Consider the following 27,187-nt stretch of genomic DNA (forward strand, 5'->3'; position numbering starts at 1 on the left):
GCTGATTTAACCGTTTCATCCTGTGTATTCCACCTCAGCAACAAGTTATACATTCTTGATAGTACCTTAGTCTTAGGTTCTAACAGTTCTGTTTCCAATTTCAATTTTTCCACCTGGAATCCTAACTTTTTATCCAATTTAAAAACCTCTTTAATCTGAGCGTAATGTAACCAATCTCGCACTTTATCTTTTAGTTTCTCCAAACTCTGCAATCTCCAATTGTCTCCATCTCTTTCTAGTATTTCCCAGTATTTCGGCCATTTGACCTCCATATTGGGTCTTTTCACAGCTTTAGCTTCCATAGGTGATTGCCACCTTGGGGTCTTGTTTTCTAGTAAGTCTTTATATTTTGTCCAGACATTAAACACTGCTTTCCTAACAATATGGTTCTTGAAATTCTTGTGAATCTTAACCTTGTCATACCACAGATATGCATGCCATCCAAAAGCATTGTTAAATCCTTCCAAATCTAAAACATCAGTGTTTTCAAGAAGCAGCCAATCTTTCAGCCAGCAAAAAGCTGCTGATTCATAATACAACTTTAAGTCTGGCAGGGCAAACCCCCCTCTTTCTTTAGCATCAGTTAATATTTTAAACTTAATTCTGGGCTTTTTGCCCTGCCAGACAAATTTAGAGATATCTCTTTGCCACCTCCCGAAACACTCCATTTTATCAACAATCTGTAAGGTCTGAAATAGAAACAGCATCCTTGGCAATACATTCATTTTTATAGCAGCAATTCGGCCCAACAAGGAAAGTTTCAGTCTTCACCAACTTTCTAAATCTCTCTTAATTTCTGACCAGCACTTTTCATAATTGTCCTTAAATAAATTCAAATTTTTTGCTGTTATGTTCACCCCTAGATATTTTGCTTTTTAAACCACATTTAACTCTGTCTCTTTCTGAAACCTTTCTGACTCTGAAACTGTCAAGTTTTTTTCCAATACCTTAGTTTTTTGTTTGTTAAGTTTAAAACCCGCCACCCGACCAAAGTCTTGAATCAATTGTAATGCCCTTTTCGTGCTAGATTCTGGCTCGTGTAGAGTCAAAACTAGGTCATCTGCAAAAGCCTTAAGTTTGTACTGTTTCGCTCCGACCTGAATTCCTTCCACCAACCGGTCCCCTCTAATCATATTCAAGAGCACCTCCAGGACCGAAATAAATAACAGAGGGGAAATAGGGCAACCTTGTCGTGTTCCTTTTTCAATCTTAAACTCTTCTGTCACCACATTGTTAACTATCAATTTAGCCTTTTGTTCTGAATAGATTGCCTCTATCCCATTTTCAAATCCCCGTCCCACTCCCATCCCTTCCAAATTTTTCTTCATAAATTTCCAAGAAATATTATCAAAGGCCTTCTCCGCATCTATGAATATTAACATTGCTCTTGTATTGATATTTGTTTGCAAAAGTTCCAAAATGTCAATAATATTCCTTGTGTTAGCAAACAAATGTCTTCCTGGGAGAAAGCCTGCCTGATCCTTATGGATCACTTCACTTAAAACTTTTTTAAGTCTGTTTGCTAAAATGTCTGCAAAAATTTTGTAATCCACATTTAGAAGGGAAATGGGGCGGTAGTTCTTAAGTTGTGTCTTTTCCAATTCTGATTTAGGTATCAATGTGATGAAGGCCTCTTTCCACGTTTCCGGTGCTTTCTTCCCCTCCATAATCTCATTGCAAACCTCCATTAGTGGATGTATCAAGTAGTCTTTCAGTACCTTATAATATTTGGAGGTAAGCCCATCTGGTCCTGGGGACTTGCCCAATTGCATATTCTGAATGGCAGTTTCAATCTCTTGTCGTGTTATTTCACAGTTCAGGATTGATCTATTTTCTTGAGACAATCTTCGTAGTCCATTTTTTATCAAAAATTGTTCTATCTCAGCCTCATTTTGCGGCCCTTGGGTGTATAGTTGTTTAAAGTATCTGGAAGCACTTCCTTATCTCCACAGGGTTCTGAATATTTCTTCCTTCAGTCTCTAGGTTGGTGATCGTGTTTAATTTTTGTCTCTTTTTCAACTGCCATGCTAGCAGTTTTCCACATTTATTTGCCGAGTCGAATGATCTTTGTTTCATTAGCTTAACTTTCCACTCCACCTCCTGGTTTATCAATTTGGAGTATTGTGCTTGGTAAAATTTGATTTCTTTCAAAATCTCCTTTGACTTCGGTTTCGATCTTAGCTTCTGCTCAGATTCTTTAATTTTCTCCAAGATCTTATATTTTTTCTCATTTTGTGATCTTTTCTTTACAGCGTTCTGTTGTATCAGAAACCCTCTCATAACCGCCTTACTTGCATCCCAGATGATTCTTTTTTCCACCGTGGTGTTCAAGTTTATCTCAAAGTAGTCCTTCAGAACTTTTTGGGCCTTTTTGGTAATCTCCTGATCTCTAAACGGATTGTCATTCATCTTCCATCTAAAGGAGCCGGTTGGGATTAGTCTCATGTCCATCTTTACAGCGTTATGGTTGGAGCAGGTCTTTGGGCAGATTTCCACCTTTCTCGTCTTAGGTGCCAGACCTCTAGTTATCCATATTTGGTCGATTCTTGTCCATGTCAGTTGGGCTTCAAAAAAGAATGTTCCCTCTCTTCCCAGGGGGTTCTTTGTCCTCCAGATGTCAATCAAGTCCATATTGTCAGTCAGTTCAAAAAAAGTTTTAGGTAGTCTACCATCTTTTGTCACATTTTGGCTTTGAGACTTATCCATGTTGGTTGACGCCACCCCATTCATATCGCCCATCATAATGATGTTATCATAGTCCAGATAGTCCAGCATTATCTCATGCAGCTTCTTGTAAAATTCCGATTTCCCCTCGTTTTGTGCATAAATTCCTAATATCAAAAACTTTTCTCCCTGATTTTGTATCTCAATTGCCAAAATTCTTCCTTGGTCGTCTTTAAATAAAAATTTTGGTGAAAGGCTCTCCTTTGCATATATCACCACTCCTCTTTTCTTAACTCGGTCCGAAGAGATAAATTCTTGTCCTAATCTTTTATTTATTAACACTTTCCTATGGAGCCTAGTCACATGTGTTTCTTGCAAACAAATAATGTCCAATTGTTCTTTTCTCAATATATGAAATATTCTTCTCCTTTTTTCCGGGGAGTTACAGCCATTAATATTCCAGCTCAGAAGTTGCAGAGACATCCTGAACAAATCTGTTATTGCTCTGGTGGTGGTGTCTTCTTCTCCGAGTCTTCAGGTCCCAATGGTGCAGGTACTGATGATGGTCCAGACCCTGAAGGTCTCTCGATCCCTTTCTGAAGGTCCTCTCCGTAGGTACTCAAAAAATTGTCTTTGTCCTCGGCTGTTTTAATTTTAACCTTCTTCCCTCTGAATGTAAAGGATAATCCTTGGGGAAATTCCCACCTAAAAACAATTGAGTTGCTCCTCAGCAGTTTCACTAACTCAATATAGGTGGATCTAAGGTCCAGAAGTTGTTTTGGGATGTCTTTGTAGATTTCAACTCTTTTATCCGAAATATCCAGTGACTTTCCGTAATGTAGGCCTAGTATTTTGTCTCTTTCCTCCTTAGATCTCAAAGTGATCAAACAATCTCTGGGCTTGTCTTTCCTTGCTACTTTTCCAAGCCTAAAAGCAGTCACAATATTAAAATCCTTTTCTTCCTCCAGGGGCCAAAACTTGGAAAATTATTTTGTCAAGAACTCAATTAAATTCCCTTGTTCAAGTTCTGGTATAGACCTCAATCTCAAATTATTCTCCCGATTCCGCAATTCAATCATAGACAAATACGCCTGCTGTTCACCAACCAGTTTATGCAGTGGTTTTACCTCTTGTTCTAATTCTTCAACTTTTTGGCTGGCTTCCTCAGCCAATTTGCGGTTTTCTGCAGTGGTCTCAAATAGCTTTCCAATTGATTGGGTATTCAAAGCCACTTGTTCAGTTAATTTATTAACACTGGCTGTATTTTGTTCAATCTTAGCCATTTGCTCATCCGCTTTCTTGTCCAAAGCTTCCAATTTTTCAAAGATTTTCTCTTGTACTGAGCCAGATGCTCCTGCAGCCATATCTTCCGGTAGTTGCTCAATTTCTTCTTCTTCTGCTGACAAAACAGTAGGAACAGATGATCTACGCGGCTGTGAAGTTAAGTTTAAGGTTGTTTGTCTAGCTTTCGCTTTAGCCGCTCTTGTTCTCCCAGTGCCACTCATTCCAGTTTTGTCTACAAGTCAAGGTCAAACTAAGTTGTTCCCATGAGAATCCAGCAGCCCAGAGAGTAAACAGTCAAATAGGAGGAAAGGAAATAAAAAGTGAAGTCACATGCAACTATAAATCCAAAGGCCTCTAGAGGGAGTTCAAGTATGTCTTAAGGGAAAAGGCCAAATTGTTAAAATCCAGTTAATTTCCACAGTCCAAATTAATTTCCAAAGAGCCTTCAATTCTTGTAGTTAGCAGAGTTGGTTTAAAAGGCACTACAATGTCTCTAGCAAGTGCCAGAAAAGATGCTTCAGTGTAGCAAATCCAAAGAAACTTAGATTGTGGCAAACTGAAGTTACAAAGTATCAAAGTCTGCACTCTGACAGTTCTGTTACTCAGGCAGATCCACTACTTGGGCTTCTCAATAAAGTTGTAAATTCCATGGGAAGGGGTAAAACACAGTCCATAAAAGAAAAGAGTCACTTTAAAAAGATTAAGTCCTGATTTAGCATAAAAGCAGCTTCAATGGATGCACAGATTAGTTGTTTTTAACGCCTCTTCCCAGGCTCCAGGCATCAAAGTCTTTTTGCTTTAAATCTTAAGCAGAAGCGGAAGACGGACTTCCTGTTTACGTCTCCCGCTTTCAGCCGAATTTGTGGCAATTTATTTTCCAATTCTTATTGTCTTTTATTACTCACGGGTTGTTGCTTTTCAAAATTAGATGTTTCCAGGAAGAAAGGTCAGCGCTCACCGACAGCAGCTATGCGGCTTCACTCCACAGGAATAGCGATCGACTCACAGCGCCGCGATACCCCCTCCACGTTCGGAGACCTCTTACGAGGTCCCTTCACCGTTTCGGGGGGCGCTTCTGGCGCCCGCTGAGTCCCACGGCCACAGGCTCTTGCTGCCTGTGGTTTTTCGATGTGGGTCTCCGCTTCGCCGTAGCGGACGACCCGTTTCTGCGGAGCTCCCTCTTCGCAGTTAGAAGAGGGCAGCCATTGCCGTTCGCGCCGCCTCCGGAAGTCTATTTTGCGTTTTTGTTTTTGCGGCTCTTTTGTTTTTGTTTTTGTGACTGTGTGGAACCCAGTTCAGCTGCTGATTGATTGATTGTGTGACTGCAGTACATTGTTTATGGCTTTCATTTTCTGGATCAATGGTCTCATTAGATAGTTAAAATTCATGTTAAATTGCTGTTTTAGGGGTTGTTTTTAAAAGTCTGAAACAGATTAATCCATTCTGCATTACTTTCTATGGGAAAGCGCACCTTGGTTTTGGAACGCTTTGATTTTGGAACAGACTTCCGGAACAGATTATAAAAAAATTCCTTCCAGTAGCACCTTAAAGACCAACTAAGTTAGTTCTTGGTATGAGCTTTCGTGTGCATGCACACTTCTTCAGATACACTGAAACAGAAGTCACCAGACCCTTCTATATAGTGAGAAGGTGGGGAGGGGTATTACTCAGAAGGGTGGTGGGACTATATAGAAGGGTCTGATGACTTCTGTTTCAGTGTATCTAAAGAAGTGTGCATGCACACGAAAGCTCATACCAAGAACTAACTTAGTTGGTCTTTAAGGTGCTACTGGAAGGAATTTTTTTATTTTGTTTTGACTATGGCAGACCAACACGGCTACCTATCTGTAACTGGAACAGATTATGTTTGAGAACCAAGGTACCACTGTATTAACACACTGACACAAGCTTCACCAGCTGAACATTACTTCATCAGAACGGGAGGGTGAAAATTAAAGTTATGTTAGCTTAAACGAAAGACATTTTTATTGAGTAAACAGTGGGTTTGTCCTATTACATGGTTCATTAAATGAAAAAGTATGTAAAGCCACTTCTGTTTTACTACAAAAAATTCATGGCAGGTGATGATCACCTGTTGTTTTACATTTTACATTTACTGATTATGATGATTAGGAGTCATTCCCGCCTGCTTTATGTGTAATAACATTATCAGAGTTTGCAATGTTAATGTTGCAAATATATCTGAATCACTCTGCTGAGTTGATGGAGTAACTTCAAATGCAAGTGTTAACAAGCATACCATACAAGCCATACAACAATCTAATGAGACGGGATTTGCATCTTGGCCAGCATCCTACACTGTAGGGCGGTATCTCACATCCAAACTATCTCATATCTAAACAAACCTGATGGATTAGCCCAAGATTACCCAGATGTTAGTATGTCACATGCATAAAGCAGGAGGTCTTGGCATGCACAAAATCAATGGGAAAATTAAATGTACTACAGAACAAAATGACAAGTAAACGGTCACATTCTTATTCTTACAACAAATCCAGAAAAAAATACATAGAATAGAGGAATGTGACCATACTTCATGGGAAAAGACTGGTGAATTTTGAGGAAAATAATCAGGCAAAAAGTTTCATAGAACAACGTGACAAGGGTGGATGGGCCCTTTACTCATCGACATTGTCACAATATTACTTTGAAGATGCCCAGACTTCCCTGGTACACTTTTTCATCAGAAACAGAGTTTTTGAGGTAGATTCTCATGAAAATATTCCTGCCAATCAAGTGTTTTCTCCTTGGTTTAAGTTTTAATGAGGAGAGATCAGTATTTTCAACAATATTTTCTAGACCTAGCTTTCATTGCCTTAGAAAAGTTTTCACTGCCCTGTGTTTCCAAACAATGCCTTCAGCCTTTTTAGGGGATTCCTAATGCACAGCGAGCATTTGTGCTATCAAGGAGGTGGAAGATGTCATACATTAGCATTTGCACTGTCCCTTGTATAGAGATCTCAGAGTTCATTTTTCCAGAGACCTTTTGAGAACAAGAGCTGACTGGACCCAGAATTGTAGATAGATGGTCTTGCGTCCCTGGCAGAACTGTCACCCCTGGCCCTGACTGGACCCTAACAGATATGACTTGTGATCTGTTGGCAGACCATAATAAAGCCATTACAAGCAAGGTGGCAACCACTTCTGCAGTAGCAGCTCCAAAAATTTGCTTCTCTGGTGTTTGTCCTAGCAGGAATCTATATCTGCTGCTAATTTTTTGATTGTAGGTATCTGTACTATCCCTATGCTTTGCATAAGACACAAATAAAATCAATCTATCCATCTAAACTGTGGAATTCACTGTCACAAGTCAGTTACAGTTAAATACATTCTTCTGAACAATGATCTCGAGGTTGGCAGAAACAGCATTCTTCAGCCACCCAAGGCCTGGTTAAACAGGAATGTTTTACAAATTCATACTGAAAGTTAATAATGGTGCAAACAGGCACACTTCACCGGGGATGGCATCCCACAACTGGAGAACCACAACTGAAAAGACCCTGTCGTGGGGCAACGTCAGCCAGACAGTTCCCAGTGGTCACACCACTTTTGAGCTTGGGAGAAGGTGTTCTTTTGTATGCTGCTTCCAGGGTTAAGCAGCTTGCCCCTGAATATCTCTTGTGGGAAATAGGAGTGGTAGAGGGTTATTGTCTTCACATTTTGCTTGTGAGCAACCCAGAGGCATCTGGTTGGATGCTTTGGGGAAGTTAGATATGCTATGTTGAGTTAGATAGCCCTTTGGTTCTTAAATGACTAGCATACTTGTCCCACTAAGAATTATGGTTTGACTGTTATACTTTCCTTCCTATCATCTTAGGTGCCTCATAATTCTAAGTTCATGAATTCCAATGAGTCATTGGTATAAAGGGATATCCTGCACCCACATAGAGGCAATTTAGCGGAGGGAGAGGTTAGTGACATGAAACAAGGTTTCAAACACATTAATTAGTTGCTATTTGCAATGTATGTCATGGCAATTAACTGTTCTTTTAAAAAAGATTTTTCAAAAAGGCAAATTAGACCTGCAACACTGTCAAAAGGAACAGCACACTCTCCTGCCTAACCTGGATTAGGTTATGATAGCAATTCATTACAATGAATTCAAATTGAATGCCATTGTTTTTTAGAAATATTTCCTGCTAGATAAGGAGAATTCTCCTGTGGTCCTATTGACACTATACATTTAAGGCAGTATCATACCAATTTAAACAGTCATTAATCCAAAGAATCCTGGGAACCTGGGAAAGATCAAGGGACACTCGTGGGTGAGGGTTGCTGCTGGTATAAATACAGTGGTACCTCAGGTTACAGACACTTCAGGTTACAGACTCCGCTAACCCAGAAATAATACCTTGGGTTAAGAACTTTGCTTCAGGATGAGAACAGAAATCACATGGTGGCAGCGCAGCAGCAGAGGGAGGACCCATTAGCTGAAGTGGTACCTCAGGTTAAGAACAGTTTCAGGTTAAGAACGGACCTCCAGAACTAATTAAGTTCTTAACCCGAGGTACCACTGTACTTAAATGGTAAAGGTAAAAATAGGGACATGGGTGGCACTGTGGTCTAAACCACTGAGCTTCTTGGGCTTGCCAATCAGAAGGTTGGTGGTTCAAATCCCCACAACGGGGTGAGCTCCCGTTGCTCTGTCCCAGCTCCTGCCAACCTAGCAGTTTGAAAGCACACCAGTGCAAGTAGATAAATAGGTACCACTGTGGTGGGAAGGTAAGCAGCATTTCTGTGCGCTCTGGCTTCTGTCCCGGTGTTCCATTGCACCAGAAGCGGTAAGTCATGCTGGCCACATGACCTAGAAAGCTGTCTGTGGACAAACACCAGCTCCCTCGGCCTGAAAGTGAGATGAACACTGCAACCCCATAGTCGCCTTTGACTGGACTTAACCGTCCAGGGGTCCTTTACCTTTACCTTTTACCTTAAATGCTAAAATGCCTATAAGCATGTCAAAGTCTCAGATCCTTTTTAGCTCAAAAAGAAAAAGATGACTGACATGTGTTGACAACATTGTTATAGTTAGGGCTTTTGTGTGTGATAATGGTTCAGTGTGTCTGGTTGTTAACTGGAAGTTTGGTGGTTTGAGGCCACCGAAGGACGGCTGTGGACAGGATTCCTACATTGCGAGAGGTTGAATTAGACAACTCTCAGGGTCCCTTGCAAGTCTATATTCTATTATTCTTTGATTCTGCAATGGACCAGTCCACCATTTTCCGTGGTTGAGTTGCCTGTTTATTATTTGTTTATAAAATTGATATTCCACCCCTCATCACATGTAAGCTCAGACTAGGTCATGACAATTTACTGAATAAACAATAAAAGGGACAATATACCGTATTTTTCGCTCTATAGGACGCACTTTTTCCCCTTCAAAAATGAAGGGGAAATGTGTGTGCGTCCTATGGAGCAAAGACGCCATAGCCCCGTGACCCTCTTCCGGCTGGAGAGGTGAAGCGCGGCTATGGCAGAAGCCTCTTTAGGCGTGCACCACCTCTCCAGCCAAGAGAGCGCGCACAGGGCTAAAGAAGCCCCCCACGACCCTCTCCCGGCCGGAGAGGTGACGTGCGGCTATCGCAGGAGCCCCTTTAGCTGCGCACCACCTCTCCAGCTGAGAGAGCACATGCGGGGCTAAAGAAGCCATAGAAGCTTTCCGCTGCTCCCCGACCTGCTCTTCGGGGCTGGTGGTGGGCTTCCCCCCACCAGCCCCAAAGAGCAGGTCAAAAGGAACTTGAAGCCTGGAGAGCGAGAGGGGTCGGTACGCACCGACCCCTCTCGCTCTCCATGCTTCCAAGGTAGCCACCTGAAGGCGACTGAACGCACCTTAAACGGCACCTTGTTTTAGAGGGGGAAAGCAAGAGGGGGAAAATTCTCCCCCTCTCTGCGCAGTGCCTCCTGCCGCCTCACTGAAGGGGCGCTGGGCAGAGAGGGGGAGAATTTTTTTTCTTGTGCGTCCTTTTGTCCGGTGCGTCCTATGGTGCGAAAAGTACGGTAATATACTTCAAAATGCAACCATTCCCAGCCAATTAACTCTCAGGCAAATAATGATCCTTTCAGAAGATCTAACAGAAGGGGAGAGTCTTCAGTTGATCCTGAAAATAAAGTTGGTTCCGCCTTCAGTGATGAGGGTATTTCAGAACTGTGGCATTATGACTAAGAAAGCCTTCCAGGCAGCCTCATCTCCTCTTCTGCATCCAGGGAATTATCCTTTTATACACCTGTATTTTTCCTTCTCATACCAGCACTTCACATTAGACAACTTGCATGTATGTGTGACAGAAGAGATAGCAAAAGTGCAGTTGGCAGTTGGCAGTGGGTGAGTGGGATGGAATATTGGATACAGTTAGAAGGAATGACTGGGTATTGGTTGGGAAACGAGAGCCATAGTGGGGAGAGTGGGGCTGTGGGAGACAGAGAGGCTGAGGGGACATGAGGCAAGAGGGATAATGAAAGCACCTGTGAAAGTTAAGATAGCTGTTATGAATATGAGAAGTGTGGAGGGAAAATAGATCTTACCCACGTGTGGGTAATTAACAAAAGAATCATCTGGGTGCCGAGATTCAAAGCGTGGGGCTTTGCACACTCTCCAGTGGGACAGAGCCCCAAGCAGTTAAAAACACACTCAAAATTAAGCAGCAGTTCAGCATGGAATACTGGCTATTAGACCCTTTTCATATCACAATTAATTTCTTACAGCGCTTGTCCTCCCTCTCTACCCCTCTTGCAATGAACAGATCACAAACTGTACAGTTTAAAATGCTTTATTTACTAAATCCAAAGGTCTGATTCATGCATTGTTCCATGCATCAGCAAGGAGAACACAGGTAGAATACTCTTGGGTGTAAACTGCAGAGCATAGTTTCAAACATGCGGTTCAAACATTGGAGCAAGTTCAGACGTATCTGTCCCGGTCAGTTACATGGTGTGGAGAGAAGTGTGAGAAGAAGAGAAGTAGCTTCACTTCCTCCCTCATGAAGGTATGGGGGTGTGACCTAGCTGAGTCTAGGAATAGACCTCTCTGGCCTTAACCCCTTCATGCACATATTCAAGCATATATTCATAGTTACGTTTGACTGCAATTTCTCACAAGTAGGGCAGTCAAGTATGTTATGTCGGAACACCAGAGCAACTCTCTATATAATGACTCCTTGTTCTGGAAGTTTCTTAATTAAGAACAAGTTTGCGTTTTAACCATCGATGTTCTGGTCTGGCTGGATTCCTTTGGGTGGATTCCAAAGAAAATAATCTTGCACCACTTATCTAGTGTAGATGTAGGAATATAAAGGGAGAGTCCTACTGCTCTCTACATGGCAGTAGGTGGTTGCTGGCATCCGTCTGTCTCAAGAGATAATGGAAGAGTGTGCTATCAGCAGTAAAGTCAAACTCTTTTCTTTTCTTTGCTGACTAGACCAGTAGACCGGTCCACTTGTCAAGTGCTTCTCTGAGCTCCCAGAACCCACTGAAGCAGGAAGACAGTGGTAGGTCAGCACCTTATTGATTGGGGTAGCTGACCAGTGAGGCACAATGATCTTTCCCATCATCAAAATCTACCGTACGCCTATCAGGTTGAGCTTATAACTTGTAACTGTTGCTTCCCATTGTTGTTTATGCTGCATTAGCAGCACTGAATGACCTCTCCTGGGGCCCAAGACTGGACAGTTTGCCACCTTAGGGACTCCACTCTGGATTTGTGCAGGGTTTAGTCAATGGCCTTTTCTTCTCCAGAAGATGTTCTGCAAGGCAGCAAAGAGAGATTATTCCTCAGGGTTTACTCCTGAAGCCTCTCTCACAGATAAGTATAGCCACAGGGCAGTGGCTAGATTTTCCTAGATGGGCTATCTTCCTAGGTTGATGAGGCCCACCTGCCCCTCATTTCCCTCTACAGCACATTAAGTTGTTAATTTCCCTCCTTGGTGTTATGTTGCTATAAATGCAGCACAGTCTACAAGCATTACCAGCACAGAAAGAAACTGCTTTTCTTCAGTATTATTTATTCAGTATCACAGTAAAAGTTCTACTGAATTATGAAATTATTTGTCTGCAAAATTTCAAACATTTAAACAGTAACAGACATTTTATTTCAGTTGTCTGCAGTAGGTCACTTGATGGTGCACTGACCTCTAGAGGCTATTCTACAGAATAGAAAAAGAGCGGGGAAACCCAACAGAGGATTTATGGGCTAAGCCTGTGTTGTGAGCTTTTAACCACCACTTTGCTTACTTTCAAGCCTGGCAAGTTTCTAACAGCACACCGGCTATCCTCCATGTTTCCCCTCAACACCACCGGGTGAAAACTTAAGGTCACATCCTGCTTTCCTGATATTAGACCACTTTTTTCCAATTTCCCAAGAAAACAGAAAACTATTGACAGAGCAAGTCTGTCATGTTCTCTCTCTAAAAGTTTCAAACAGGGGGAAAATGTATAATTATAAGAAGCTGTGATGGTAAAACCACCCAAAGAGCTCGGTGGTGTGGGTGGTATACAAATGTAATAAATAATACAGTGGTACCTCAGCTTAAGTACTTAATTCATTCCGGAGGTCCGTTCTTAACCTGAAACTGTTCTTAACCTGAAGCACCACTTTAGCTAATGGGGCCTCCTGCTGCCGCCGCGCTGCCAGAGCCCAATTTCTGTTCTTATCCTGAAGCAAAGTTCTTAACCTGAAGCACTATTTCTTGGTTAGCGGAGTGTGTAACCTGAAGCGTATGTGTCAGAGCTGCCTCCAGGTCCCAGCTCACAGAGGACCAACGCTAGGCTGTAGTTATGTACAAAAGTCTTTATTGAGATTCAGTCTCCATTTTAAAGCCGCAGCGTGCAGCTCTACGTCCCGACCTTAGACCGGCGAAGTCCTGTCTGAGTCTCCTCCCCCTCCACACCAGTTTAAGACTCTCGCTTTGGTCCACCTCTTCCTAAATTCCTTTCTCCTCTGGGCCCTCCTGCCCGCTAGGGTCTCATCCTTCCTGGACTCCTCTGACGCTGACCCTGACGATTCTTGCCCCTCCTTCCGGCGGGCTTTAGGACCTGGTTCCCTATCCGGGCTACCTTCTGTGCCGCTCGCCTGTACCTTTGAACTTGGCGCGCGCGCCCAGCCTGCAACTTTCCTCTTAACCGTTAACTCGCTCTCTGATGGAGGCGTGGTCCACCCTGACTCATCTTCTCTCGCTGGTGGTGCATGTGTGGGCTCTGACACCTGGAACTCCTCCCCCCCACTACGCTCTGGTGGGGAAGCTGGTCCTGATTTGCAACTGCTGCTCTGGGAGTCCCCGCTGGCCCCTTGCTTCTGGGGTGTCCCCCTTGGGTCGCCCCTTGTCCTGCCCATCGGCGCCCCCTTCTGTGAATCTTCCGATTCGCTGGAGAGGCTCATGGAATCTATCGAGCTGCTGTCATATTCTCCTACGCTGCCCTCGGATTGCTCCCCCTCGCTTTCCACCTCCTCTCCTCCCTGCGCTCCCGCTGAGTCCCTGACATCCATCCCCCCCTCGAAGCCCCCCCTTCCCCCCTCCCCCTCTTCTGGCGTGGGTTCCGGGTGCTCCAATGCTATGGGGGTGCCTGCCGGATACCGGTCCTCCCCCCTGGCATGCTGCCAGTCCGTGACGGGTACATCGACGTCGCTCTCCTCCGCTTCCATCTCGTTGCCGGCGTGCTCGAAACCAGGATCCTCCCCCAACCCGTCCATGCCCCCTTGTTCCCCCATTTCCTCTGGGTAGTCTGCGTGCCAGGGCCCTCTGAGCAGTCTCCTGCGCCACTCCTCCTCGGGTTGAGTGTCCCACCAATAAGAGCGCTCCGCACCCAAGTCTGAGACCGACCCCTCCGGCGAGGTAGTCTCTGGAACCGTCTCCTCAGCCGAGGAGAACCCCTGAAACGTACTGGCTGAGAGTGTGGGGGTGAAAAGATATTCATCAAAATAATCCTCCGGCATGGGCCTGTGTGGGAAGAGTGCGTGGAACTCGTCTTTGAGGTAGTGCTCCTCCACCGCATAGTACGGCACCCAGCTGTTGGCGCTGGCCGGGGCACCTTCCCTTGCGATGAGATATTCGACGCCCTCTTCCCCCCATCTTGAGTCCAAAATCTCCGTCACCTCGTTGAGTGGCCCCGCCCTCGGCGACCCCCCTGTCATGGGTGCATCTCTAAGCGGACTGGGAGCTGTCCCTGGCTCCTGAAACCTGTGAGGTGCCTTGTAGGGCGTTAGCACCGATCTATGAAAGACCGGGTGCATTCTGGAACCCTCCGGTAGTGTCAAACGGAAAGCCACTGGGTTGATCTGTGCCTCGACTAGGTAAGGGCCCAACTGCTTGTGTCCTAGCTTCTTCTTAGCTAAGGATCTGGCCGGCACTGCCTGGGCCGCTAACCAGACCCAGTCCCCTACCCGTATGTCCTCCCCCACTCTTCTGTGTTTGTCTGCTTGCATCTTGTATACGTGTTTTGCTAGGTCTAACTGTCTACGGAGCTGTTCATGGACCTCCTGTAACTCCTCTGCCAATGCCTCTGCTCCCTGTGGCTCCCCCTCCCCCTCTTTCTCTAAGCCCGGGAAGGTCCTGGGATGTCGCCCGTGGTTGGCAAAAAACGGTGTCACCCCCGTGGACACGTGTTGTGTGTTGTTGTAGGCAAACTCGGCCAGGGGCAGATAGTCCACCCAGGTCGAGGGCTGCTGGTTGGCGTAACATCTCAGGTACTGCTGCATGACGGCGTTGACCCTCTCCGCTTGTCCGTTGGTCTGCGGGTGTCTTGCCGACGCTAGGTTGACCTTGACGTTCAGGATTCCCATCAGCTTCCGCCAGAAACTCGAGATGAACTGGCGCCCCCTGTCGGACAGGATAGACCGTGGCAGGCCGTGCACCTTGAACACGTGGTCTATGAACAGCTTGGCTGTCTGTTCCGCTGTGGCCACCTTCGCGCAAGGAATGAAGTGCGCCATCTTGGTGAACATGTCGACTACCACGAGTACTGCTGTTTTGCCCCTCGAGCTGGGCAGGTCAGTGACAAAGTCCAAGGCTACCCTCTCCCACGGTTCGGACGGGGTCTGTAGCGGTTCTAACAGTCCCGCCGGCGGTCTGTGTACTGGCTTGGCCCTTTGGCAGGTGTCGCACCTCGTGACGTAATCCGCGACTTCTCCCCGCATCTTGGGCCACCAAAAGTCTCTGGCTACTAATTCCACTGTCTTTTCCTTGCCGAAATGTCCGGCGCTGGGTGCGTCGTGTAGCTGTTGCAGTACTGTCGCGCGGAGTTCATCTCCCGGTACGTAGATGGCCCCCTTGCGGAGGAGCAGTCCGTCGCGTATCTGGAACTCGTCGTCCTTTGCCGTGCCGCTGCGCACCTCCTCCATCTTGGAGCGCGCGAAGGAATCTGTTAGCAGCTCGCGCCGTATCGCTTCCAGGTCTACTGTGGCAGAAGCGCATGCCCACGCCTTGGGTGCGAAAATGTGTTTGGCCGCTACCGGTGCTGCTTCCTCCAGATACTGCGGCTTCCTGGATAGCGCATCAGCCATGACGTTGTTGTCTCCGGGGATATATTCTATCCTGAAGTCGAAATCCGCAAAGAACTCCGCCCAGCGGATGTGTCTCTGGTTCAGGAACCGCGCCGTGCGCCAGTACTCCAGGTTCTTATGGTCCGTGCGAACTTGCACCGTGTGTTTGGCTCCGATGAGGAAGTGCCGCCACGCCTTGAATGCTGCATGAATGGCCAGCAACTCTCTGTCCCAGATGGTGTAGTTCTGCTCCGACTTGCTGAGTTTCCTGGAGTAGAAAGCACACGGCCTCCAATCCCCTTGCGGGTCTCGCTGCAACAGGACTGCCCCCACGGCTCTGTCGGAGGCATCCGTCTCCACCCTCATGGGCTTGCTGGGGTTCACATGCAGCAGTTGTTCCTCGGAAGCAAAAAGACGCTTGAGCTTCTGAAAGGACTGCTCCGCCTGCTCCGTCCAGATGAACTTCTTCTTCTTGGAGCTGAGGGTGTCCGTGATGGCCGCCGTCTGCATAGCGAAACCCTTGATGAACTTGCGATAAAAGTTAGCAAAGCCGACAAACCTCTGGACCTCCTTCCGATTGCGCGGGCTCTTCCAGTCCAGTACTGATCGTACCTTGGCACTGTCCATGGCGATTCCCTTGTCGGACAGCTTGTAGCCCAGGAAATCCACCTCCGTCATGTCGAACTGGCATTTCTCCAGCTTGGCGTAAAGCCTGTGCTCCCGTAGTCTTTGCAGGACTTCCTTGACATCTCCCTCGTGAGCCTCCTGCGATTCCGAGAAGATCAGAATGTCGTCCAGGAAGCAGACACACTTCTTGTAGAGGAGCCCCGCTAACACGTGATGCATGAATGCTTGGAAGCAGTGGGAGCCATTTTGTAAACCGAAAGGCATAACCCTATACTCATAGGTGCCCAAGGGCGTGAACATGGCCGTCTTCCACTCGTCGCCCTCCCGCATGCGTATAAGATTGTACGCCCCTCGTAGATCCAGCTTGGTGAAGATGCGTCCCTTCCTCACCGTCGCGAGCAAGTCGTCGATCTTGGGCATCGGGAAAGCCGTGGGCTTGGTTTTCGAATTTAAAATTCTGAAATCAACTACAAGCCTCTTCTGGGGCGTGTCCTTCTTCTTCACAAAGAACACAGGACTGCCCCCCACTGCTTTGGATTCTCGGATGAATCCCCGCTTCAAATTGTGATCTATGAACTCCCTGAGCTCTTGCAGTTCGTCTTCAGACATGGAGTACAGTTTTCCGGTCGGCAGCGTTGCCCCCGGCAGGAGGTCAATCTTGCAGTCGTAGGGTCTGTGGGGAGGCAGCTTGTCCGCTTCCTTCTCGCAGAAGACCTCCAAAAACGCCTTGTACTTGTCGGGTACCGCTTGCAGCATGCCCAGTTGTAGCTGTGGGTCATCCTCTTGCCCCTCGTCCTCCTGGTTAGTCATGATGCAATGTTCTGCGCAGTAGGAGGAGCAGAAGGTCAATTTACGCTGGTACCATGCCAATGCCGGGCTGTGCCTGTCCAACCAGCTCATGCCCAACACTATGGGCGTGTCTGACAGTTGGGTGACGTTGAAGCTGATGACTTCGCGGTGATTTCCAATGCGCATCACCATTGGCGGCGTTTGCTGTACCACCTGTCCCCCCAGCAATTCTCTTCCATCGACTGTCACTACTTTCAGGGGCATCGTGGCAGGCAGGAGCGCTATGCTATGTTGCTTGATGAAATCCACCCCCATAAAGTCTGCATTGCTACCAGAGTCAATGGTAATAGGCACTTCCATGGTGAGCCCATTGGGAAGCTGGAGTGTTGCGGTGAGCTGCACCACTGGTTTGGGCGGGAGGGGGTCTGTGGGCTGTAAGATTCCTGGGGACTGCTTTACTGATTCGTCTGGCTGGGCCCCAGCGGCTCTGCTTCCAGCCAGACTTCGTCGTTTCCCTGCTGCGGTTCCCTCTGCTGAACTGCTTCTGTTACTTTTGCTGAGGCTGCATTGTGCTTGTGGAGCCTCTGGGGGCACTCTTTTGCCATATGCTGAGCACTTTCGCAGATGTAACACTTCCTGTTCCCTCTAGGAGGCTTCACCTTGGCTGCTCCTGGTGTGAGGGCTCTGGTCGCTGACTGAGCCTTGGCACCACCTATCTCCATCGGCTCCTCTCCCCCTCCCAGTGGAGGCGTGGATTGAGCGCGCGCTGAGTCTCTGGGAAAGAAAGGAGGTGCCCTTGCTGGCGTGCGTCCCCAACGCCCTTCATCTTTGCTCCAGGGACGTTCTTCCAGCCGCACCCCAATCGTCAGCGCCTTCTGGACCACTTCTTGAGTGCTCCGTGGCCTCTCCCCCCTTGCGATTTCGTCTTTCACAGCCCCGTTGAGCCCCTCCCAGAACAGGTCCCTGACGGACGCTGAGTCCTTTTCCCATCCCAGCGCGTTGACCAATGCAAAAAAGCGGGAATGATATTGCCTTACAGTGGCTCTGCCTTGTTTCAGACCGTGAATCTCTCTTCTAGCGACATCCACATCTATCTCTGATAAAAAACAAGCGTCCATCGCCTTAATGAAGGCTTTTGCGTTTTGGAGGGCTGGATCATTATCTCTCCACAGATTGCGCAACCACGCTTTAGCTTCTCCATGGAGATGCGTTAGTATGAAGCCTACTTTCTCCTGCTCATCTCTAAAGTCCTTCTCCAGCAACTTTAGCGCAAAAACTACGTCTGCTCTGAAGTTAGGATATTGCTGCAGACTCCCATCGAAATGCGACACCAGGCTCCCCCCTCTCTTCCCGAGCCCGATCCCTTCGGATTTGGCTGCCGGTGGCCCCTGTTTAGTCAACATTTCCAACCTGTTTTGCAGATCCTTGCAGACAGCCTCTGATTCCTCTTCTCTCCTCCTTGCCGCTCGTATTTCTGCGTTAAGTTGTACCACTGCTTCTTGCAAAGCTGCCAGTCGTTCTTCTGTAGTCATCTTGTGCTGCTTTTGTGAGCTCGCGAAGCACCAATCTTCGCCCCTCGCTGCGTCCTCTCACGTTGCGAGGTTCTTTGAAATTAGAGACAGGACTTACTGTCAGAGCTGCCTCCAGGTCCCAGCTCACAGAGGACCAACGCTAGGCTGTAGTTATGTACAAAAGTCTTTATTGAGATTCAGTCTCCATTTTAAAGCCGCAGCGTGCAGCTCTACGTCCCGACCTTAGACCGGCGAAGTCCTGTCTGAGTCTCCTCCCCCTCCACACCAGTTTAAGACTCTCGCTTTGGTCCACCTCTTCCTAAATTCCTTTCTCCTCTGGGCCCTCCTGCCCGCTAGGGTCTCATCCTTCCTGGACTCCTCTGACGCTGACCCTGACGATTCTTGCCCCTCCTTCCGGCGGGCTTTAGGACCTGGTTCCCTATCCGGGCTACCTTCTGTGCCGCTCGCCTGTACCTTTGAACTTGGCGCGCGCGCCCAGCCTGCAACTTTCCTCTTAACCGTTAACTCGCTCTCTGATGGAGGCGTGGTCCACCCTGACTCATCTTCTCTCGCTGGTGGTGCATGTGTGGGCTCTGACACCTGGAACTCCTCCCCCCCACTACGCTCTGGTGGGGAAGCTGGTCCTGATTTGCAACTGCTGCTCTGGGAGTCCCCGCTGGCCCCTTGCTTCTGGGGTGTCCCCCTTGGGTCGCCCCTTGTCCTGCCCATCGGCGCCCCCTTCTGTGAATCTTCCGATTCGCTGGAGAGGCTCATGGAATCTATCGAGCTGCTGTCATATTCTCCTACGCTGCCCTCGGATTGCTCCCCCTCGCTTTCCACCTCCTCTCCTCCCTGCGCTCCCGCTGAGTCCCTGACAGTATGTAACCTGAAGCATATGTAACCTGAGGTACCACTGTATAGAACTAAACCATCAACAGAGTGTTATTAGTTTGTGCATGAGCTGCCAGTTGGTGAAAGCAGCTTGTGCAGTCCCTCCTTCTTGCCAGTCGAGGAAGCAAGGAAGCAGCAGAAAACTACAAATTGGCTTAGCAGTTCATCCAGATATTTTGAGGGAAATCTGGAACTCAGGAGAGTAGCTGAGGTGTTGGCTCAGTACTGCCGAGAAACAGGCTGTGGGGGAATGTATTAGCACGTTTGCTCAGAAACATCTTGCAGTGTTTTCAAGTGGGCATATCTAGTTAGTAAATTGCGTTTGGAATTGAGGCCGTATTATGACATTCTTTCCCTAGGGAAATCCAACAGGCCTTGCTCTCTTGAAATCCGAGGTTAAGAACAGTTCTATCTCATAATCTTTTGGCACCATACTCTTTCTGTTTACCCCTTCAGAGTTCCTAGATTGTGGCTGAACTGATTTTTTATCATGGCAGCCTTGCGTAAAAGAAAAAGAAAAACTCACACACCGTTTTGAGGTCAGTAGCAGCCTGCAAGTTTAATTGTTAATAAATAATATGCTACCAGTTCCCTGAAGAATCCCTCCATATGTAAAACTACTGGAGGAAAAAGAGTAAACATAAATTATTGCCTTATATTGATAATTTACAATCTGTTTCATAAAGACAAAAGTGTACTTGCTTCAAAAGAGGCACACAAATATTTAGCCAATGATTATTCAGAATTTAAAACTTTAGCCAAATGAATTGTATGCTCATAGATCTATAGTTATGACACATAAATTACTAAGATGCAACTTAAAAACTATTATTTCAGCAAAGCATTGTTTTTAACTTCTAACTGTAGTTAGCATTTGAGAAATTCACATTTGATTTCAAATTCATTATTTGCTTTCCCTGGCCTATAAGATTGCCCCCTGCTTTATGTGTTTGAATCCCCTAAGTCCTGTTCAATTTGCTTTTATATTGCTGTTATATTGGTTTTAGGCTGCATTTTTCTTAATGATATTGGGTTTGAAAGAAAAAATGGGATGGGGAGGGGTGAGGAATGCACTGCTGAGAGAGTCTAGATGGAATTCAATGCCGTGCTCTTCCAGTCATTCTGTCTGCACAAGTATTTCACCTCTCTAGACAGAATGATACCCTCACCTCTCCTCTCCGCCCAGGTGCGCTGTTCTGGATGTTCTCCCACCATCTTCTCCAAAATCACAGGTAAGGTTACGGGCACAGGAAGGAGTGGGGGAGCCCATTTCTGCAAGTGAAAGTTCTCGTGCTGGGCTTCCACTGACAGGGATGCTTAGGCGACTCCCACCCGTTAAAAATATTCAGCAGGCTATAACTACTTCTAAATAAATACATACATTTTAAACCAGTGCTTGCGATTCTATAGTGCAATTACAGTGGTATCTCTGGTTACGAACTTAATTCGTTCCGGAGGTCTGTTCTTAACCCGAAACCATTCTTAACCTGAGGCGCACTTTCACTAATGGGGCCTCCCACTGCGGTCGCACTGCTAGCGCGCGATTTCTGTTCTCATCCTGAGGTAAAGTTCTCAGCCCGAGGTACTACTTCTGAGTTAGTGGAGTTTGTAACCCGAAGTGTTTGTAACCTGAAGCGTTTGAAACCCGAGGTACCACTGTACATAACAGGGGGCACAGGGAAGTCCTGAGTAGCAGTTAAGTCAAATTCTTTTAGGTTTCCAGAGCAAATGGTTTGCAAACTACTGGGCTACATACATTTTCAAAGTGCAGTAAGACTATTTTAAGCTGAGGTAGCCAGTGAAGATTTGTATAGTTAAAGCTATGGTTTTCCCAGTAGTGATGTGTGGAAGTGAGAGCTGGACCATAAAGAAGATTGATTGCTGAAGAATTGATGCTTTTGAATTATGGTGCTGGAGGAGACTCTTGAGAGTCCCATGGACTGCAAGAAGATCAAACCTATCCATTCTTAAGGAAATCAGCCCTGAGTGCTCACTGGAAGGACAGATCCTGAAGCTGAGGCTCCAATACTTTGGCCACTTCATGAGAAGAGAAGACTCCCTGGAAAAGACCCTGATGTTGGGAAAAATGGAGGGTACAAGGAGAAGGGGACAACAGAGGACGAGATGGTTGGACAGTGTTCTCGAAGCTACCAGCATGAGTTTGACCAAACTGCGGGAGGCAGTGGAAGACAGGAGTGCCTGGCGTGCTCTGGTCCATGGGGTCACAAAGAGTCGGACACGACTAAACGACTAAACAACAACAACAAAGCCAGTGAAGATAAACTAATCTGTGGAAAACATAGCACATTATCATTCATATATATATATCCGTGTGTGTGTGTGTGTGTGTGTGTGTGTGTGTGTGTCAGGGAACTGCCATCAGTGCCGGAGGGAGAGAGCAAAAGCCAGAGGGATTCCAGAGAGCGTCCAGGGATCGGGAGAAGCAACCCATCTTCTGGGGAAGAGAATCAGCGTAGCACCAGTGGAGAAGGGGGGCAGATGGGGGAAGTGGCGAGGCAGTCCCGTGACTCCTTGCCTGGGACCAGCGGGGAGAGTAGGGGTCCTCCGTTGCCCACGCCCTCCTTGCGCAGAAGGCTTTCGCGCAGAAAGAGGAGGAGACTAGGCGTCAAAGAGCTTCTTTGCTGGAAGAAGTTTAAGAAACACCCACTGATGGATTCTGCCAGCGATTGAGTCAGCCACAGGTGAGTGGCTGTCCGGACAGAAAAGGTTCACTTTGGCAACCCAGCCAGGGAGATAACCCCTAGAACCATTACAGCAATCCGTCAGTCCCTGACGTTGCTTGTGCGCAGCCCCAGGGAGGCAGCACGATGAGCCAAACAGGGCCGGCTGGAGAGACAGAGCAAGAAGCCATGGTGCGAGGTCTGGTCGAGAGGAACCGAGACCTGGAGGCACATTTCACTACCCTGTCAGTGTGGCTGGAGGAGAGGCGGGCTCAGGATGCACAGGTCAGAGCCACCCCGATAGGGAGGAAGGTCCTGGGGCTGGTAAACAAGTTTGAAGGAAAGCCCCAAGACTACAATGCTTTCCGAACGGAAATTCAATACGCTTTGGAATTGCAGAAAAATGACTTTGCTGATGACGGGGAGAGGGTGGCTTACATTGTTGGACATCTGCAGGATGCAAGCAGGGGAGCCTGTCCGTCAGAAACTACTGGTCGCATTTTGCGATGTTAGTGCACAAGCTCGGGTGGGATCTGGACTCTGAAACAGTACAAATGCTGTTTGAGGCAGGTTTGGACCCGGAAGTGAAAGACGAGTTGTCCAGAGCGCCCCGCCCACAGTCGATGGATGAACTCACAAAGACTGTACTTGCAATCAGTGTACGCCAGGAAGCGCGGGCTCAGGAGAAGCGGGAGATAAGGGGAGAACATTTCCATGGCAACCGCATTCCTGAGATGCCGAGGGAGCCTTCCCAGGCGGCAGAGCTGATGAAATTGATGGAGTGCACACGCGCGAAGTTTCAAATGCTAGTGAAAGCCGGAAAAGGGAGGGGAAGGAGTGGAAAACTACCAAGAAGTGTTTCCTCTGTCAGCGGCCAGGACATTTTGCAAAGGTCTGTCCTCAACGAAAGGCCTGGCAAGGCATGATGGAGGCTGCAGGCCACGACGAGAAGGGGGAGGTAGGGCCGGTGCAGGGAAATGAGAAAGCCTGGCTGCCAACCAGCAGGGGCAGCAGCCAGGCCAGCAACCAATAGAAGTGCCTCAGGCTGACCCTCCCAAAGCAGCTATAGCCATAGAAGTGGTACTAGAACTCCTAAATGGGCACCCAGTCAAAGTGGAGGGGCTGCTGGATTCTGGCAGCTCATGCAATTTCTTCAGCAGAGACTTCGCTCTGGAGCACCAGCTCCACCTGTTGCCACTAGATTTTCCCTTGCAGGTGACCACCATCGATGGCAGGGAACTACTGGGAGGGGAAGTGACACACCAGACACCGCCAATGCGGATGAGTGTTTCCAGGCACATGAAAACCATAGCCTTTCACGTGGCCATGCTGGCAGGACCCCCAATAATACTGGGAATGAGCTGGCTGGCAATACATGACCCAGTGGTGTCATGGCATCAGCGGTCGCTCACCTTTGGGTCAGCTTACTGCTTAGAACACTGTCTGGGAGGGAGGGAACCAAGAATGACTGTGGCCAGGGTGGCTGGGGTGGCCCTGGAGGAAAAAGGGCAGGCGCCACCACAAGATGCTGATTTGAAGGAGGTCTTCAGCGGGAGGGAGGCAGACAGACTGCCCCCCACAGGCCATTTGACTGCCAAATCAACCTGCTTCCAGGGGCTCAGTTACCGGTGGGTAAGCTGTATGCCATGTCCGACCAGGAGATGCAGGAGTTGCGGCAGTTTATTGACAAGAACCTGAAGAGGGGTTTCATAAGGGAATCCAAGGCGGTGGGGGGGGGCAGTCCCGTGTTCTTTGTGGACAAAAAAGAGACTAATCAGCCCAGATTAGTTGTGGATTACAGGGCCGTAAACCTGGTGTCAGAACCCGTGACTTTCCCAATGCCCAGGACTGACGATATTTTGACACGTGTGAGGCAGGGGAAGATTTTTACCAAGCTGGACCTCAGGGGGGCATACAATCTGATTAGGATAAGAGAGGGGGACGAATGGAAAACGACCATGTTCACCCCCCTGGGGGCTTTTGAGTACTTAGTTATGCCATTTGGATTACAATCAGTGTCCGCCTGCTTTCAAGCCTTCATGCACCATGTGTTGGGGCCCCTGCTGTACAAGAATTGCGTAGCCTTTTTGGATGACGTCTTAATCTATTCGGACAATGAAACGCAACACGTCAGAGAAGAAGCATCAGTTGTGGGTCAAGCTGGAAAAATGCCAATTCCATGCCAGGGAGGCCGAGTTCCTGGGGTACAGGTTGTCAGACAAAGGACTGGCCATGGATCCAGGCAAGGTGAAGGCAGTGCTGGAATGGAAGGCCCCCCAAAACAGAAAGGATGTGCAGAGGTTCCTAGGCTTCAGCAACTTCTACAGGAAGTTCATAAAGAACTTCGTTCACTTGACGGCACCCATACTTCTTCCAGCATAGAAGCTCTTTGACGCCTAGTCTCCGCCTACTCTCCCTGCACGGAAGCCTTCTGCGCAGGGAGGGTGTGGGCAGCGGAGGACCCGTGCTCTCCCCGCTGGTCTCCGGCAAGGAGTCATGGAGCCACCTCGCCGATTCCCCCATCTGCCCCCCTTCTCCACTGATGCTACGCTGATTTCCTTCCCCAGAAGATGGGCTGCTTCTCTCCCTCCCGGGACGCTCTCCGGAATCCCTCTGGAGCCCTCCCTCTCCCTCTGGCTCCGATGGCAGTTCCCTGACACACACACACACACACACACACACACACACACACACACATATATATATATATATATTATTATTAACTTAATGCAAAAGCTATGCATCTATCTTTTCTCAATAGGTTTCCCTATAATGCCTATTTTGTTTGGTGTCTTTTTCTCTCTACTGCTTTTCGCAAAGCGTGGAGGATCGAATCTTCATTATTCTGAATATTGTAGCTGGTCAATCCCACCAGTTTATCAAAATCCTCCTCTGTATATGTAAAGCTTTGGAGTCCATATGGAGAACAAGGTCCAGTCACATTAACGTCACCCTGCTTCAGTTCAGAGGGGCTGCGTTCCACACCTGCAAAACAAAGGTCGTTATCACATGACTTACACTACTCTCTGCATGTGCTGCCTTCTTCTTTGCAAAAGCTGATCAGTGGCACTTTTGAAATGAGATCCAATGAATATGCTATCTCTGCTGTGTGTGACTCATGGGAAAAGTACCCATCCAAAATGGGAAGGTATTTGCATGAACAGGTACCCCAATGTTAATATGGTGGCATATTGGGGACTGGGGTCCTTGTTTGGGTGAAAAGGTGGTGTAAATGAGAAATGGATGCCTTCCAAGATATCACTGCTAAACCCAGTACAAAGGTTCCCAAGGTGAAGGCGATGACTTTGGTATGACTTCCCCCGATTTTTGATGTGATGTGTCAAAACTCAGACATTACACTATCCATTAAAAAAAAAACAACCCACAACATATTTTTACTTCTAAAAATTCGCAGTCAGCTCTGGGCACTCCCTGCTAGTAAACAAACAAACAAACAAACTTACCTGGTGCTTTATATTTTCTGAACGTGTCATTTATCAGAGGAAAGAAAACCACAATGGGTGCTTTCGAATTCTCGAGATCTTCAAAGACATAGCACTCCTTCAGATCCTTATCCTTAATATGACTCAGATCTACTTTGGGGAAAGGAATTCCTTGCTTTGCAAAGTATCTGGAGGCTTCTTGTAAAGGCTGGATTGACGTAAGACAAAAACTGAAATGAGACTTCACCCTTACTAAAATAATTTATTTTGTTTTTTTAGGTACAAAGATGCTTAGGTTTGAGACCTTCCCATACACTTCACTTCCTGCCATGATGTGCAGACTTCATGTGCACCTGTGTGGAGACAAACCTGACACCACTGAGCCTATCGGAATCCATGAATGGGTGTTGCTCCTCTAGCAGAGCAGAGTGTGTCCTTTGGATTCATTTTGATCTCCTTAGAGTGATCAAACTGCTTTACACACATTACATAAATAAATCTTTCAAGAGTAAGCAAATGAGGATCTGGAGATGAGAGATTCCTGCTTTTTAATGGTTGTCTAAGCGAGTCCACAGTGAAAGATCAAACTTGAATTATGGACTTATTTACCGGTTCCCAACTCACTATCTTAGCATTAACTTGTACAGTGGTACCTGTACAAGTTAGTACTTAATTCGTTCTGGAGGTCCGTTCTTAACCTGAAACTGTTCTTAACCTGAAGCACCACTTTAGCTAATGGGGCCTCCCACTGCTGCCGCCCCGCCGGATCACGATTTCTGTTCTCATCCTGAAGCAAAGTTCTTAACCCGAGGTACTATTTCTGGGTTAAAGGTAAAGGTACCCCTGCCCGTACGGGCCAGTCTTGACAGACTCTGGGGTTGTGCGCCCATCTCACTTAAGAGGCCAGGGGCCAGCGCTGTCCGGAGACACTTCCGGGTCACGTGGCCAGCGTGACATCGCTGCTCTGGCGAGCCAGAGCCGCACACGGAAACGCCGTTTACCTCCCCGCTGGTAAGCGGTCCCTATTTATCTACTTGCACCCGGAGGTGCTTTCGAACTGCTAGGTTGGCAGGCGCTGGGACCGAGCAGCGGGAGCGCACCCCGCCGCAGGGATTCGAACTGCCGACCTTTCGATCAGCAAGTCCTAGGCGCTGAGGCTTTAACCCACAGCGCCACCTGCGGCGATTTCTGGGTTAGCAGAGTCTGTAACCTGAAGTGTATGTAACCTGAAGCGTATGTAACCCGAGGTACCACTGTATATCAAAGTATTTTGATGGCACTATATCGGGAAGTGTACTCCGTTAAATCATAAAACACCATTTAAACAATAAAAATACAGATAATCATTAAGATGCCTGGCTAATTCTCATCTGGTTGACAAGTGAGAGAAGAGCAAGATTAACTTTTGATGAGAAGTAGGCTGAAGGCAAGAAGAACTAGCACTGGAGGTTAAAACAGGACAGAAGAGAAACCCTCCATTCCAATATAAACCTGTGCCATCAACTACAGCAGGGGGGAAGGCACTGTGGCCCTCCAGATGTTGCTGAACTACAACTCCCATCAGCCACAGCCAGCATGACCAATGGTTGAGGTAATGAGAGTTGTAATTCAGAAACATCTGGAGGAGCACAGGTTCCCACCCCTGATCTAGAGTGTCTGGGATTCTGGAACCCTGCTGGGGAATAACTGTATTTGGCTTTATCGCCAATCACATTTCCCACTTCAGTTCTTTCTTACAATATGCCAACTGGTCTGAACTGGGTAGTCCTCATGTAATGGAAATTCCAAAAGCATTATGAAGATGGAACA

At 47.3% G+C, this 27,187-nt stretch overlaps 1 protein-coding gene across 6 annotated transcripts in view; it reads right to left on the minus strand.

Annotated features, from left to right (window-relative positions):
• Positions 1–24,637: 24,637 nt before the first annotated feature.
• The window catches only part of LOC307209455 (cytosolic phospholipase A2 epsilon-like), a 77,451-nt gene continuing 74,901 nt past the window's right edge, over positions 24,638–27,187 (minus strand). For 3 of the 6 annotated variants that reach the window (XM_079964538.1, XM_079964537.1, XM_079964539.1), the window contains exons 19-20: positions 25,400–25,586; positions 24,638–24,920 (exon numbers count right to left, since the gene is read on the minus strand). In XM_079964538.1, the coding sequence (XP_079820664.1) occupies positions 24,712–24,920; positions 25,400–25,586 (396 nt within the window). In that variant the 3' untranslated portion in view covers positions 24,638–24,711. The remainder of the gene's footprint in view (positions 24,921–25,399; positions 25,587–27,187) is intronic. The other 3 variants (XM_079964540.1, XM_079964541.1, XM_079964542.1) reach the window with 1 other exon arrangement.

The sequence above is a fragment of the Podarcis cretensis genome (assembly GCF_951804945.1).
Source record: "Podarcis cretensis genome assembly, chromosome: 1".
Taxonomy (NCBI): domain Eukaryota; kingdom Metazoa; phylum Chordata; class Lepidosauria; order Squamata; family Lacertidae; genus Podarcis; species Podarcis cretensis.